We start from the raw sequence: 17,277 nt of genomic DNA on the forward strand, positions 1-17,277 counted from the left end.
GAGGAGCCAAGGAAATCTACTTGAATATATAATGGCCAGGGAGAGTAGGTTGTAAAGAGGTGGGATTAAACCACATACTATCCTTCTCTATTGAGAGATCCCTGGCTCCAAGGGGATGATACTCCATGACCAGCTGTGCGGTTGGGAGTTGTGTGAAACCTTGATGGTAAGGGGAATGGGTGCTGCCTGGATGATGTGCTGAGTTTCATTACCAAATTACTTGGAGAGACCTAGGAGTTAAAATATGATAGAAGGTAGATGACTTTAAGGAATTAAAAGAAAATCATATTTTAAGAATCAAGCTTGAATCTGTTGGTGTATTTACATCCAAAGTTATATTTAATGTTACAGATGTCGGTGTTTCTTCTCTGTACTAAAAATGGTAGAGGATAATATTTTGGGTGAATAAACAAGTTAAAGACATTCAAATCCTAGTATAAATGCTTAGAGCTGAAGGAAAGACCTGTGTTACATGATTTTTTTTGTGGAAGACCAGTGGTGTGTGCTTTTAATAAATGACATCATTTTACACATAATGCTTTTAAAACTTACCTTTCCCAATGGAAAAAAACCCCCACAAAAAACAACAATCAAATGTTTGGAAAAAGCCCGTGTTAGTACATATAGATTGAATGCATGTTTAATATATTAGTTTAGTTAGCCAACTCCCTACTGATCAATATTTATATTGTTTCCAATGGTCTACTTATAAAAATGCCACAATCAGCTTCTTTTCTATCCTTGTATGGGCCTTCTTCATGTGAATCCTTTCTTATTCCTTATAATTGGATAACCTTAAAATGCTGTAGACTCACCACATTTAATAGCAATGACCAACAATATCCATCAAAATTTCTCAAGCCATTTCTTTTGGTCAGTTCTAAAGGTTAGGTAATACTCGCTGTGATTTAGTCAAATACACCTGAGAAGTTGCTGAGACCCTATCCTTAACTTTGGAATGTGTTTTCTCTGTTCTTCTGCCCGCCTATTCTTAGGACTAGCTCTGTCCCTGGGTGCAGCTGGAGCAGGGCAGAGTGAGAACACTCTTTAAGAGACAAAGTCCATGATTCTCCCTCTAGTTATCCATCAGAGCTTTGTCTAGTATATCATGGGGAAAGACTTTATTTGGGATGAAGAAGTGGAATATCTTCTCTTTAGATTGTTATTATAACTGATTCTTTGTGATCCCATAACGTGGACCAATCCCTGAAGGATAGCAAAAGGTAGTTAAGTATAATTCACAGTTGAGTGATTGACCCATCGGCATTTCTTAGCAGTCCAGGAAGGAGTCAGACTATGATAGAGATTTTGTTGATAGGATTATTACTGCAGCAAGGTAAGACTTCCTTGATACCTGGTATAAAAACAAAAAGCCTTTATGTTTTACTAGGACTTTAACAAAAGAGTGGGCACCGAATGTAGTGGGGCGAATCTGTTGGAATCAGAAGAATGCAAATATCCAAGTGAGAGCACAATGGTTCTCTGTTTTGATAGTGTTGAACTTGCCAAGTTCATCTTTGTATCACAGAGTTAGCTGCCCTCGATGACAGGGATGCTTTGTTTTAGAACACAGGACAAGTATTTAAAGGTTTCTTGAATATATCACTAACAATTCTACCCAATAACTTCTTGGTATAATTTTGACATTCTTCACAAACATTCTTATTTAACTCTCACAACGATGCTGACCCAGCAGGATAAGCAGTGTTATGGATTAGCCAGATTAGATGGCTTGTCATGGCCAAAACACAACCCAAATCTGTCTTCATATCCATCAGTTCCCTATCTGCTGCCTTCTAAAAAAAGTCCTACATTGAGACAGAGACACATATTTACACAGGAGCCAGAGGAAGCCCGGGGAATTTTGAGGTGTGCTGTGAAATTGCATACTGCTTATCTTTTGCTATTTGACTATCCGTAGGGCTGTAAGCTTACACAGATCTCTCATAGAGGCGTCCAGGTACTGTAAGTCAACTACTGCTTGGTCTTTGCCCCTTGTTCTGTGAGATGAAGAAGGCCTCAGGTGCATTTGGCTCGGTGAGGCTCAGAAGCACTTGTATTTGCTACGTGTGTTAAAAAAAGGCTGTTTTGTGTGTGTGTTCCCTATCAGAATTGAGTTCCCTGCCTGCTCTGTTTTCAGACATCAAGCCTTATTTTGGTGTGTTTTTCTAACTCTGTTTCCCAAACATGTTTGATTGTCAGAATCACCTAAGGAGCTCTGATTTCTATCATCAGGCAAGCTTAGGAAACCTTAGCCTGATCCATTAGACCTTTCTCTCAGAGTTTAATTATTGAATCCTGTCAAGAACCAAGAACCATAGTGTGTTCCTGCAAGCACTTGGTGTGCGTCCTGCATTGCTCTCGGCAATAAAGGAAATGAAACAACAAAGAAGTTAGCAGACAGGCATTCAATTCCTAAGGATCCTTTCTAAAATCAGGAGAGACTCAGCAAGTGTTGTGCATTTGAATAATACTGACTCATTATTTCAACAATGATTTGAGTGCGTACTATGTGCCAGGCATTTGTGCTAGGTGCTGGGATATACAGCTGTGAACGAGGCAACTAACATTTTTGGAAGTCCTTATGGGATGGATACCAGGCTAACTGCTTCACACACTTTTTCTGATTTAAACTTCACAACTCTGCCTGAGGTAGGTATTATCACCTTCATTTTGAAATTAAGAAACTGTTACTTTGAAACTTTGAACGTCTTGGCCAAAGTCTCAGATCCAGTAGCACCGATCTCGTGACATCCAGAATTAACACCCGGTCTGTCAGATTCCACAGCTCATGGTCCTTATCCCACAGATCTTCTGCTTTATCTCAGTATACTCGTCTCTTTACTCCTCCCTTTCTACTTCAAACCTGGCTACATGTTAGAATTGCCTGGGGAGCTTTTAGAAAGTACCTTTGCCTGAGCTTCACGTAAATAAATTAAATGAGAATATTTCATGGGGCCATTTCGTAAAAGCTCTCCGGGTGAGGCCAATGTGCAGTGATGGTGGAGAACCACTCAGCATCAAATAGACACGGATGTGGCCAGACCAATAGTTTCCAGCATTCATCTTGGGTCATTTGGTTGATTAAACGTTTAAAGGCTCCAAGTTATTTTTCTTTCCTTTTAGTTGAACTGAAAGTAGTAAAAAATATAGCAAATATTTTAATAAGGCAAAAGTTTCCCCCAAGAGCGACATGGTAATAGACCCATTTAAAGAGGAATTCAGAAACTTGGAGATCTTTTTGCAGGGGTAGCTAGTCTAGAGTGAGTGATGAGAAGTAACCCAGGCTCTGGATTTCTCTTTTCTGCTGAGAACCAGAGAACCTGAAAACTCTTATTCTGATGGGGGAACAAACTTTGAGACCATGGTGCTTCAAGAAAATTTCCTTTACCCTTGGTGAGAAAGGCATAAATCAACTTATTTTTCTCGAGGTCCAAGCGAAAGAAAAATAAAAGCTAAATAGTTTCAATCTTGCTGATTTGGATGTGTTAATATATGTACTCTAGACTAATTTTATTTTGAAAAAAATACTCTAAATGATAGAATAGATATCTATTTTTCTTCAAGCTGTTTGAAAACTCTTAATTGCTCAAGCAATGCATGTGTATATACTATATAAAATTTTAAGTTAAGAATTCTGTATTTCAGGCTTTCAGCACTCTGTAAAACATCTGCAATGTGGTGGTAATGTCTTGCTTTGTGAAAATGGCAATCTAATTAATTATTGACTCCACTAATTAAATCTCATTTTGCTGGTCTTCAACGAATGAACTGTGACTGGCCTCCTAAGAGAAGTTCTTTTCAAAGCATATGTATCAAATATTAAGAGTAATCACAAGTTGAAGTAATCACAAAGTTGTGGTCTATAAAACTCCTAGAAAGAGAAAGACAGGGAAAGTAAATTTGGGGTCACTGTATTTCAACAAGTTGGAGGCACTTTTGTGAGAAGAAAAAAAATCAAGGCTCCAGGAGAGGGAAGACTTTTTTAAACTAATGGGTCTTTAAAGAAAGAAAGAATAATGACTGCTACTTTACTAACTTAAGGGTGAGTCTTATCTCTGCATTTTAAAACCCAGCCATCAATGCTGATAGGATAGTTGGATCATAAATTTCCATTACAGATGAGTAAGTTATGACCATTACTTAAAAGAAACATTACCCAGAACAAAGTAAACAGAGGAAAAAGAAAAACATGAAAAATGGCCTCCTTTTTTACATTTCCACATAGGTGATCTCCATACCAGGAGTTGAACTTGAACTTGGTTGGGCGGGAGACGGACCTGGTTGGGCGGGAGACTGGAGCCCCTCAGAGAATTTGGGATTCTTCCATTTTTACTGGGAGGGTTGGCAGGTATAACATGTGTTGTTATGTGAGTCCATGAGAGCCTCCAGGGTTCTAACTCCCTGCCTCTCCGTGTGGTGGGGAGTCAGTTGCTCACTCTGAAGCACTCGACTGATTTCTGTCTGTGGCTTACCCATGCACAGTGGCTTGGAAGTGTCAAAGCATGAGAAGCATGCAATCCAACAGCATGTGCTGCCGTCACCTTCTACATGGTTCTGCATGGGAAACCTCGGGGGCTGTCTGCCCCGAGCTCAGGTCTGTCCTTCTCTCCTCACAGAACTCGCTGAAGGCTTCCAATCGTAAGAAGAAGAGAACGAGCTTTAAAAGAAAAGCCAGTAAAAGGGGAACTGAAGTAAGTGTTTCAGGATCATGGTCCAATGAAATCCATCCTCTTTCCATAGCCTGCCCAAGCTTGTTGTTTTGATATGTCTCCCACTCTTTTCTCCTTCACTGTACTCTAACATGTGGAATTCTTAGTATTCTAAAAAATATAACCTCTGCCACTTCACAGAGCATCTGCACTTGTCCATGGAAGTGTTATCCTAAAGATGATAAAGAGCTAACACTTCCAGAATGCTTAGGGTATACAGAATAAAACCAAAAGCATGGCTCAATTCTCAGCAAATTATACCTTGAGAAACTTTCTTCTAAGCTTTACACAGAGTGTCCTATTAAGAATAAACCCAATGAAACAAGTTGTACCTTGTGGGGGTATTTTTGTTTGTTTTGTTTGTTTTTTTGCAAGGGTTGGGGTGGTGCTGGCGGTTTCTCACTCCAATTGCTTTGGGGCTGCCTGTCAAGTCATGGATGTGCATCTTAGTTGTGCTGTTTTCTTCCTTCAGCAGGAAAACAAAGGTCGTCCTTTTGTGATAAAACCTATCTCTTCTCCTCTCATGAAACCCTTGCTTGTGTTTGTGAACCCCAAGAGTGGAGGCAACCAGGTGAGTCATTGTTGGTGAGTTTAACTAGGAAGCTGCAATGCTTTCTTAAAAACACAATTCCCAACACCGCAGCGGTTCTCAACCTGTGGGTTGCGACCCCTTTGGGGGTCCAACGACCCTTTCACAGGGGTCGCCTAAGACCATCGGAAAACACATATATAATTACACATATATAATATTGTTTTGTGATTAATCACTATCCTTTAATTATGTTCAATTTATAACAATGAAATTGGGGGTCACCACAACATGAAGAACTGTATTAAAGGGTCGCGGCATTAGGAAGGTTGAGAACCACTGGGGTAAAAGAACACCACCTAGGGCCCCTAGCATTAGAAGACAACCATTTTCTCAGGGACAAGGTTGGGGCATTAAACAAAGCTAATGTGGTTGGCTCCATGATTTTGGCCACCTGAGCACCACATGCCCACTATGTTTCATGATGGCAGTCATTGTGTAAAATGCACTTGGGAAATCATGACCAGCTTTGTTTCTAGGGCATACAGACGCTCACAGGCGATCCATGCCTTTGAGTCCAGTAAAGAGGGAGCCCGCTCTGTATAAATAATTAATGGCAGGGACTTCAGAGATGATCTGATGTTGCTTCCTATTTCACTAATTACAAAAGAGCTCAAGGAAGCTTAAGTGAATTTCCTAAGGACATCTTGTCTGTTAATGACATAAAAGGGGCAATGGGAAGAATAATTCAGACAACATTAATTACATGTGAGTTCTAAATTGAGTGGATCAGACTACAAGTGCTACAGGTTTTAGAGGCAAGCAGTGACTTGGGAGTGATAAGGAAATGGTGTCATGGAAGTAGCTGAAACAGAAGATGGACATACTTAGTTAGGCAGAGGGGAGAGAGCTGGAACAATGCCCTGCTCCTCTTTACTGTGGCAAATCCCTGTTTATCCTCTAAGGCTCAAGAGCACCTTTCTGATCCCTTTCTCAGACTTGACTGTGCTGTGCATTATGCCCCTGTAGCCCTGGGCACTCTGTCAATTGCAACATAGGCATTCTCTGTAGGTTTATACATTGAAAGTACAGGCCTCATAATAAATACCAGGGGCTGTACCTTTGAACCTATGATTTCTAGTATATGGTATATACTGGTGAACAATAATTATACAAGAATAAACAATATTAATGAAAGAATGGATGTTGTGATAAAATGATTTGTTTTGAGGACTGTATGGTGAGTGGAGCATGCATATGATTAAAATATGTTAGGTAGAGATTAGAATGAGCCAGGACCAGTGTCTTAAAACTTGGATGAGGATTTTGGATGTGTACCAGGAAATAGTTTTTTTTTAATTTAAAATATTTTTAAAATTTGAACAAAAGAGTAATATGATGAAAGCATCTTTAAGGAATTAATTTGATCCATTGAGAATGTGTACATCAGGAAGCTATTCACATAAACGTAAGCATAACTTGGAAAGATGGATTGGTGAGTGGATGGGTGGATGGATGGCTAATAGATGAATGCATGGATGGTTGGTGAGTGGGTGGGGGGACAGATGGACTAGTGGATGACATGTGGATGGACAGATGAATGAATGGAATCCATAAAGGGAAGTAAAGCATCAAGATTGTACAGCGGATCATCTAACAGTGGCTTTGTTATTGATGAGCATTCAGGAAAGGAAAGCATTATTGGGAAAGAGGTAGAGATGTGTTTGAGGAACTTGAGGTCACAGGGAGATATTAAAAAATGTTTAAAGTGCCCAGTTATTAGAGACAAAAGACTTATGATGTCATTTAATGCATTTTGGCTTGTAAATGTAATACTCTAAGGATGTTACTTCTAGAATGGCTGGGATTCTCAGAAGGATGGCTAACCAAGTAAAAGTGAATATTACATAAATTTAAATATCTATATACTTTCTATTTAAAATAGAATTCTGTATTAAGCCTAAGAAATACAAAGAACCTTGTTTCTAAGCACAATGTGAAATGTTGATAAAACTATGAATAAATCCAATCACTTATGTACAATTGGAATCATTCACACTGACCTCCAGCACAGTATGTTTGTGATTTCATCTTCAGTGAGGAAGGCACAGCTTGACCCCCTGACTGCAAGTAGGGCAGAGTCCTGGTTGGAGATGAACTAACTCCTCTGTTAGGGCTAGTCTTTCCCTGAACTTCGGCTATGACACACCCTTAACTTTGCTGATGAGGGTAGATTTCCCCACAAATTGGGAATCAGAGGTTAGGTTCTCCACCCTACACAGTACCCTAGGTAGCTTTAAAAAAACTAGTGATGGCTTAGTAATTAAATTAGAAGCTGTGAGAGTAGGATTCCTTGACTGGTATAAACTCTCCTGTTTATTTTCTTATGGAACCAATGTTGAGAGCCTCGGACCCTCTGATCAAGCTTGAATATACATATGAATCGCTTGGGGATCAGGTTAAAATGCAGACTCTGACTTGGAGTCAGCCAGTGGCCCTGAAATTATGCTTTTCCAACCAGCTATCAGGTTGTGCTGTTGCTGCTGCTGAGAGCACACTGACCAGCGAGGGCTCACGGCAGTCCATACAGAAATACGTGGTTGTTGTTGTTAAATCCTGATTCTTGCCTTTTAGCCATGACTTACTCTACTCATCTGCCTCTGCATATAAAGCACTCCCCACTCTTGCTCTTCTGTTCTTGAGGCTTAGGCTTCTAACTTAAAAAACAAACCCAAAACTGGCTTAGGCTTCTGTTCTTTATATAACTAGACTATATCGCCATCTTCTGGCAAGTAAAATACCTACAACTTTTTTTCTTCCTATAGTAAATTGTGTGGACAGAAAGTTTCTAACACTTTGTTGGAACTTAGTTAGATGACCACATATGGGGATTAAGCACTTCTATGTATTTTAAACAATTCTGTCTTTTAAACAGATGCTTCACAATAATTGTCAGTTTTTCTTTTTTTTTTTATAGCATTTTTGTGATTTTTTTTTGAGCCAAACTGATAATTGCCAAGACACAAAATCCTAACGGACTGAGAAAATGCTCCCTATTTTTCTGTTTTTCTAACACTTAAGGTGGAGAAAATGCTGCATTTTTAAAAAGATTTAGAAGTTTTCAGCACTGTTATCATTGTTGGGGTCTGCACTATCGGAGGGGACAGGCGGTGGAATCAGGGCCACAGTATCCACCCTACATGTGTCCTGTGCACAAGAGGTGGCAGAGGGAAGATAAAGTTTACTCCCGCACAGTCCCCTCCTCTGCATGGAAACCCAAGGGTTTCAGAAATGAACACTCTCTCTTACACTCATCTCTGCGTTAACTTCAAATCGGATTCTTTTTCTTGGGTGTCTCTGAGTCATTAACATCTTTCTACCTGAGTCGTATGGATCCTTCTGATACCTCTCGATGTTTCCTGCTTTTGCACCATCTCTCCCTCATGCTCTCATCTTCCAGTGATGTAGGTTGTAAGTTCAGGGTTAAGCAGGTGCTCTGACCACTAGGGTGATTCTAGCTAGTCAGTCCTGAGAGGTGAGGGGTCCAGACCCTGGTTTCCAAACGGTTCCATGTGAAATCCTCAGGTCAGGGTGTGGCATGAGTTGGCCCTTTAGATTGGAGCTCCCGGGGAACTTGTAGGAAGGGGTGTTCAGTCTGTGGGCAGGCTCATCCTGACCAAGTTCTCACCACCATCTGTGGACAAGCTTCCCCAGACCGAGCCACCCCCAGACCAGGACTGCCCCTTCTACATAAGTCAACCAAAGTGGGGAGAATGAGGAGACAAAAAATATCAATAACTTCAAATATTTGAGCCCCAAACTGTTTTTAAATACTCAAACAACCTCAATGAAAATGGTATGTTCTGCAATGCTCAAGCTGGGGATAAATCAAGAATCATTATGCTTAGATAAAATTAGAGCCTCCTAAAGCTTAGGATAGGCTGGGAAGAGGGCAGAAGGGCAATCAGTCGATGATGGCACATGTCAGAATTCTGTCTCAGATCTTCTTGTCAAGCCAGCTAAACAGATGGAATTGAAACAACCAAACAATGAATCTGTGGAAAGCCCCCTTTTCCCCAAGTCACAATATTGGTGGGAATGTGAGGGCAGCTGTCTTAGTCAGTTCGGCCTGTGAAGCCGAGTACCACAGACTGGGTGGCTGATAAACAACAGACATTTATTTCTCACAGTTCTGGAGGCTGGGAAGTCCAAGATCAAAGCCCCAGCCAGCTTGGTGTCTGGTGAGAACTCACTTCCTGATTGACAGACAGCGTCTTCCTACTGTGTCCTCATGTGGCATTTGGGAGGAAGGAGCTCTCTGGGGTCTCTCCTGTAAGGGCACTAATCTCCATCCTCATGACCTAAGCACCTCCCAAATGCCTCACCTCCTAATACATCAGCTTGAGCGGTAGGATTTCACCCTATGAATTTTGGAGGAACACATTCAGTCCACAGCAGTGGCCAAGAAGACTCAAACCAAGTCATCTAGCCCCTTTGATAGATCTAGAGCCTGGATGTCTAGCTCCTTAGTCTGTAGCCAGACAAATGTATCAAAATGTAAGTCCACCCCCCCCCCCCCAATTAAAACATTTCAGTGACTCTTACCTTTTGTTAAAAAAAAGCCCAAGCTCCTTAGTGTACATGACCTAGTGTACAAGTCAGGCTGTTTTGTTTCCCGAAACCCCTGCCTCATGACTCAAAGACTGAATGGAACATAGTTTTTCTATGGTGTGTCTTTATCCTAAGACTTCTTCCTCTACTCATCTTTCAAGACAAAGTCTAAGTATCATATGTAGGTAGCCTTCGCCTAATCCAGTGGTTTTCAACCTGTGGGTCGTGACCCCTTTGGTCCAACGATCCTTTCACAGGGGTTGCCTAAGACCATCGAAAAACACATATATAATTACATATTGTTTTTGTGATTAATCACTATGCTTTAATTATGTTCAATTTGTAACAATGAAATTGGGGGTCACCACAACATGAGGAACTTGTATTAAAGGGTCGCGGCATTAGGAAGGTTGAGAACCACTGGCCTAATCCCAAAATTGAGGCTTAGAGTATCTCTGGCCTCTCATACTGGTCAGTAGGCATCTCTACCATCACACTTACCATATTTTTTAAAAATATCTTTTTATTGATTTTTAGAGAGAGAAGAGAAATAATGTCCATTAGTTGCCTCCTGCATGCTCCCCACAGGGGATTGAGGTATCGAACTGTGACCTCTTGGTTCCTGGGTCAATGCTCAACCGCTGAGCTACACCGGCCAGGTGCATTTTCCATCTTTAATGATAATATTGATCTCCTCCTGAGATCTTGGGTGTCCATGTGGGCACAGAACAGGAGCCAAATGTTCTTTTTATGAAGTAAATTAGGTATTTCTTTGGGATGGTTTGAAGCCAGTTTCAAGTACTTATTTCTTAACCTCTTCCTTCCACTCCCTTTTATTTTCCTTGGGCCTTTCTTATTATGTGGACAGTTTTTTCCATGATCATGATAATAACTCTGAGATAACACCTGTGATAATAGCTCCGTGACAAGGCTCCCTGAGTAACATCCCAATGTTTCCGCCTACGTGAGAATGACAGTGTTTTCATGAAGATTGATGTGCTGTTTGAGCTGACCCATCCTTAACTGCTGATCCATACTCCCAAGTCATTGTATTTTAATTTATGAATAAAGTATAAAACTTCCTCTTGAGGCAAAGATCTTCTCTGTCTAGTCCATCTTTCTGTTTCCTCACATAAAACCGAACCCCGCACATAGTGGGTGAGTGGCTGAAACCTGTTAATTTCCCTCGAGAAACAATCTACCCATATTCTGGAAAGTCGTTTTCTCTTCTCCCACCCTGTTCCCCAAGACCAGGAGCTGGAAAGAACATTTTTATCGCTCCAGGGAAATACCCAATATCACAATATCTTAAAAAATTCTATGGCCAGTGAGGTATTACATCTACAACTGTGTATGAGGACTCTCTCCAGAGTGTATTGGAATTAACTTGTAAGCTATTTTCTCACTTAGAGAAAACTAGACCCGCACAAAAGTTGCACATCTTTTGCATTTGGCACATTGAGACTTGTTAGTGAATGACAGTTGTGTGAATAACTTAGTATATTTAATACTGACAGTGAGAAAGCAATAAATTGATCTTTTCCTGGTGAATTCGTATTTGTCAAACCATTCCGTTCTATTGAACAAATTGCCTCTATTAAAGCCCGAAAGTAGGTTATCCTAGAGTTAATAGCAGAGTTAATAGAGCTGACTTAATGTCTGTTAGATCTTTTTACTACACACCCACCAGGACTGATTTAAAACAGTGCAATGCTTTCATTCAGACACATCATTTTTTTGCTGATTATGTTGTAGAAAGATTACTTTTGAAAGAAGAAATTATATAATGACTGAATGTAATGTAAGAAGGCCATGCAAGTTATCCCCGCACAACTGCAGAGGGCATTATTCTAATGGGCTCTAATGTCAATGGCGCCTCCTAGAGGTGTGCAGTGCAAAATTTGTCAGCCTTAATACCCCTTCCTCAAAAGGATAAATGGAGACACTTAGGTGTTCCAACTAACACAAATTGAAAATGAGCAAAAACAAAACGGTGTCACTCAAACTTTCTAGAGAAATTTTAGGTGAAGAAAATAACCTCTAAATGCTTTATTATTTTATTTCTTAGAAGTTATTAATTACCTAGTATTGTATGCATAGGAGAAGAAGCTGAAATTGAGACATGCACTCGACCATAGCCATAGGTGGAAAAGAGTAATTAACATCTACAACTCATATTGCTCTAGGGATCTAAAGCTGAAAAATTAATTTTCTAGCAAGTCATTAGGAAATTTTTTTGTAAATTGGTTTGTCATTAAAATGACTCTTAAACAGAAAAGTTTACTTGGGATAATCCTCAACGGACTTGATACCAAGGCGCAGTGTGGAAAGAAAAATACATAGTTGGCATTATGTAGCTAAACCTATGTCTGAATTTTACACGAAGCAAACTATGTCCTTTGGTGAAACGGCAGGATTAGTTGTAATAATCAAGGGGAAAATGTTATTACTAAATTTATAGCAAGCACATGATGAAGCAGAACTTTTAAATTATAGGTTTGGATGAAATTGGGACAAAAGACCTGCATTGGCCTCTGTAACAACTGGTGTAAGAGTGTGATAATTATCAACTACACTCTAGCTCTCACACCCTCAAGTGTATTTACTGAATAGATTAGCAGGGAGCAAAAAAGAAAGGGACTAACATTTACAACAGGCCTATTTTGTGCCACATACTGTGCAAGATACATAACTATTACTGATTCATTTAATTCTCATAATCACCCGAAAAAGTACACGTTGTTCTTCTACTTTATATGCTGAATTTCTGTAGGGTTATAAATGCTCATGCTCACCCACTTAGAACACCCAAGTTATTTTTTAACTCAAATATTGTGCTAGTTCTACCATACTAGGATAACCCTCAAATACAGCATAGTAGGTGTAAAACCTAGGGTTATTTTGAGAAAGAGCAACCACGATATTTAATGAAGGAACTATAATTGTAAGCAACAAACTCTGCCTACTGATCCAATATTATTTGCTGTGGTTGATAATGATCTAAGTAAGGCACCTTTCCCATTTTGAAAGCTCTTTGGATGCTGCTTAATAAAAAGATTCCTCATTTCTTCTTTACTCAATTCACTTCAAGAAATTATCTTTAGAAATGCCTTGTATTGGTCATGATGATCATTTCTATAAATGTCACATTTACACTTCAAACTTTCCCAAAATGTTCATGTGTGACAGAAATGTTTGGTTTGGACAAAGAGTTAGAGGCGTGGAAATTTAAAAATGTCAAATAAGCTTTGATACCACTAACTGGAGAAGGTATATATGTGTAGTCTAAGTAACGGGAAGCCTGTGATACTTTTGCTTCAGTTAAAATTTTTTTCAATAAAGTCATACTTAGCTGATACTGCCCATATTTCATATTATGCAAAGACAATAGCAATCTGCACATTAAAGTAAAAATTAATGTTAAATTACATAGCTGACTAATCTTCCCCGCGTGGATTTTCATACATTTAGTAATGATGGTAAAACTAATAGATAATATCTATGGGGCACTTATTGCAGGAGAAACACTGTAATGTGCTCCTCAAACAGCATGGCATTTTATCCTTGAAACAAGTCTGTGAACTAGGCATCCTTGTCTCCACACTAAAGAGGAGGGAGGTGAGCTTAACGAAATTAAGGAACTTGCCGGAGTTATACCGGGAAGGCTGATGTCTAATCTGGGCATTGGCCAAAGACCATGATTTTAACTATGGCTCTAATTTGTTTATAAGTAGGTATTATTTTAGATAATGGGTTTTATTTTTTAAATAAGCAGCTAATATTTGGAAGTTTCTTCCCACTATAGTCATATTTTTTTTTTCTTATAGGGAACCAAAGTCCTGCAGATGTTCATGTGGTACCTGAATCCACGGCAAGTCTTTGATCTTTCTCAGGAAGGGCCGAAAGATGCGTAAGTCTGGAAATACCCTCCATGGTCCATACTCTCTTAGGCAAGTGAGAAGGACTTCCTGCTCTGGCATCAAGCTTCGTTATTCGGTTGCCTTGTGAGACATTTTCTAACTGTCTCTCACCTACCTTCTCATCTGTACTGTCCTCCCCTTAAAACTCTCTCTCATGTTCCCCCTCGCACTCTTCCTGGGGTTAATTCCCTTCAGAGCACATTTCACAGTTGTTATCTCAGTGAGCATTTTTTATGTGTTTGCTGCGTGTATATGCGCAACTATAGATTATGAACAAGCCTGGGAATGGAGAGGATCCATCACTATTCTGTTTATGCATGAGCAACTTTGGACGTGTACATTAATGGGAATGTCAGTGTGTCTCTGTGGGCAGGGGCCATATTTGTTTATGAATACATTCATATACATTTGAATTAGATCATTCCATCTTGGAGAGATTGATTCATTGATTATACCTGTGGATTTCACATCAGAATGGGGGGAGACATTTTAATTTCTGCTCAATCCCTTTTCTGAGCTTCTCAGAAATTTTACGCACTGTTTTTTGTTAGAAGTGTTGAACATCAAGTCTAGATGTAGGTGACGTGTATCTTATTTCTTCCCGTTGGCGGAGGGAAAGAGTGGGGACATTGTGCTGCTTTCTGATTCCCTTTTTAAATCCATCTAGTAAGACAGAATGGGTTTCATCTGATAAAGCTTATAACTTAAGAGATACTAATTCTTTTTAAGTGAGAAAGTAACTACCAGCAGCAAACCTCAGCTTCTGATACCAGCGACCTGATAGGGATCTGCTATCTGTAATGAAGTTTGTTTTCCTTTGCTTTTGACCCTGTGTACGGTTATGATGCCAGATTAAATTTACAGCAGCTTCACGTTGTGTTGTGATATTTTGTTTTTCATAATACAGTTGTAAAATATATTTTGTTCTCTAAAAACACATCAGCTTAATTTCTAGAGAAATAATATTCCTATAGGAAGAGGGTACATTACGTATATTTAAGCATGGAGAAGAACGTTAAATATGAAAATTTCTGCTTACATTCTCTTAATCTATGAACATTTTTGCCACTAGAGGGTACTATGAGACTTCTCTATGTTTTTCTGTATTTGGATTTGCAAATCTGGTAACCTGGCTTTTGCCCTTTTAGATGTTTACTTAAGATTTCACCACTTTAGACTTTAGGTGGACACTTCATAGATCAGCATAAAGAACATGGAAAGACAGGAAGTAGTTCCAGGAACAGATAGTATTTGATTTAAATAGCTGATACTTTCTGGAACGGAGCCATTAACAGCTTCACTTAGGCAAACATTTTAGCAGGCAGGGTGGTAACACTGCATTTTCTTAAGAGCCAACATGAAAAACAAAATGATCTAATTTTAGGCAGGCCAATTTAAACTAAAGAAAAAATCAGTAAATCTCCCTCTTTAAACTGAGGTGTATAAACGGGGTCTGACTGTGAGTGAGGTGAGAGGTAGATGTAACTGTGGGTGCGACAGTAATGCTAGTGGGGTGCCCTCCCCTGCCTCTCTGAACAAGGTTTCCCAGGATTAAGAGTGGGAAGGTTAGGTTTGAAAATAAATAGATCCAATAAAATATAAGGAGGAGATATAGAAGGCCTTTTGATTGCCAATTAATGATGGTTTTCTTTGAGAAAGGAAAGGGGAGAATGATGGGAAAAGAATAAACCGAAAGGAAGTCAAACCAGTGAGGAAAATAATGAGCTGACACATTAGTAGGGATTATGGGGTAAGAATCTCTAGGACATCCTAAAATCCCCTTCCAGTGCTGGCTATTTAGAAATGATGCTTGCTGCCAGCCTCTGATCCAGGTGCTGGGAGTCAGTCCTCCTGTGATTACTTGGTAACTAGTTTTGATGATCTCATTATAGTCATGATTATACATTTTCTACAGGGGATACCCTTCATTTTTGCCATGTGTTTTCTCTCTGCTATGGCAAGTGATGTGCTCTTCTGTTAACTTTTTCTTCTATTTCCTCTGCAGGCTTGAATTGTATAGGAAAGTACCAAATCTGCGAATTCTGGCCTGTGGTGGGGATGGAACGGTAGGTCCTCGAAATAGAATCCAGTTCTCGCCCTTATTTCTTTCATCTTTCTTTTGTTTTCCTTATGACAGTTCTCTTAAATTCATTCCCACCTCACAGTCTTTCCAACCCCCTGAAACATGTGTCTCTCTCATGTGAACCATGGGCTATAAGGTTAGAAGGGACTCTGTTATTAGTCTCATGGATTCAAATGGGATTTTTCTAAATTGTTTCACTTCCTCAACTCTACCATATCCTTCTCTGTTCTGTGAGGTAAGGATGTGGTCAGATCATCAGAATGAAGATTATAGATGATGAAATTCTTTTAAAAATATAAACTGATCTATTTCAGTCTGTTCTTAATATTTGGTCACAATGGTTAAGGAGAGCTAGGTGTACACAATTGATTTATTGTGATTTTTTTCCCCAGTGGAAATAAAACTTAGAATATTGACTAACATTGGTTTGCCTTAAAGATTATCTGTTTGTTCCATTTGTAGTCATTTTTTAAGAAGAGGTGGAATTGGGCTGAAGTTTAATGTGATGGTTATATTGTCCTCTGTTTTTGTGTCTCATCTATTTCTCTATTTGCCCTCTATTTATGCTGATATATTTAGCAAAGGCTAGAAATGGAGATTCATAACATGTAGGTTCTGCTGCCCAGTGTCTTTTCTTCTGTATTTGGGGTCTGCTCTCATAGAACCCAGGCTTTTATTATGCACTATGTATGGCTCTTCTCTAATTTCTCTAATTAGAATATTCTCAAAGTAGCGATGAAATCTTCTAATTTTATCTCTCATAGCACATGAACACTTAATGCAACATTGCATTTGCATTAAATACTAATAAGTGAAATTGGGGAAAAAGAAGTGATTCCACTGGTCCCTTAAGATACTTTGTGAGGGGAAAATGTGTGTGTGTGTGTGTGTGTGTGTGTGTGTGTGTGTGTGAAAATAGTGTTTACCAGTCTTTCAAGATTTGAAATACACATTATTATCTTATAAAATTTATTATTAAGTCTTACAGCAAAAAATTCCAAACCTATTTCACTTTAAAAAATATATATATTTTATTGATTTTTTACAGAGAGGAAGGGAGAGGGATAGAGAGTTAGAAACATCAATGAGAGAGAAACGTTGATCAGCTGCCTCCTGCACACCCCCTACTGGGGATGTGCCTGAAACCAAGGTACATGCCCTTGATTGGAATTGAACCTGGGACCCTTGGATTTGTAGGCCGACCTCTATCCACTGAGCCAAACCAGTCAGGGCAATTTCACTTTGTTTAACCCAGTGTTTTCCAAAATTATTTGACCGTGGAATTTTTTTCTCCCACAATACAAATTAAATTTCAATCAATTGTAGTGTTTTAGGGAGATGTATTTAGAAATATGATCGTGTGGAATTTTCCCAACTATCTTTAGTAAGACTTTTATCCAAACAAATCCTCTGTGGAGAAAA

At 39.3% G+C, this 17,277-nt stretch overlaps 1 protein-coding gene across 2 annotated transcripts in view; it reads left to right on the plus strand.

The window, feature by feature from the left end:
• Positions 1-17,277, plus strand: part of DGKI (diacylglycerol kinase iota) — a 402,033-nt gene that overhangs the window by 210,506 nt on the left and 174,250 nt on the right. For both annotated transcript variants that reach the window (XM_036328568.1, XM_036328569.1), the window contains exons 9-12: positions 4,620-4,694; positions 5,185-5,283; positions 13,680-13,762; positions 15,778-15,838. In XM_036328568.1, the coding sequence (XP_036184461.1) occupies positions 4,620-4,694; positions 5,185-5,283; positions 13,680-13,762; positions 15,778-15,838 (318 nt within the window). The remainder of the gene's footprint in view (positions 1-4,619; positions 4,695-5,184; positions 5,284-13,679; positions 13,763-15,777; positions 15,839-17,277) is intronic.

This window comes from Myotis myotis, unplaced genomic scaffold (genome assembly GCF_014108235.1).
Source record: "Myotis myotis isolate mMyoMyo1 unplaced genomic scaffold, mMyoMyo1.p scaffold_m19_p_11, whole genome shotgun sequence".
Lineage (NCBI taxonomy): Eukaryota > Metazoa > Chordata > Mammalia > Chiroptera > Vespertilionidae > Myotis > Myotis myotis.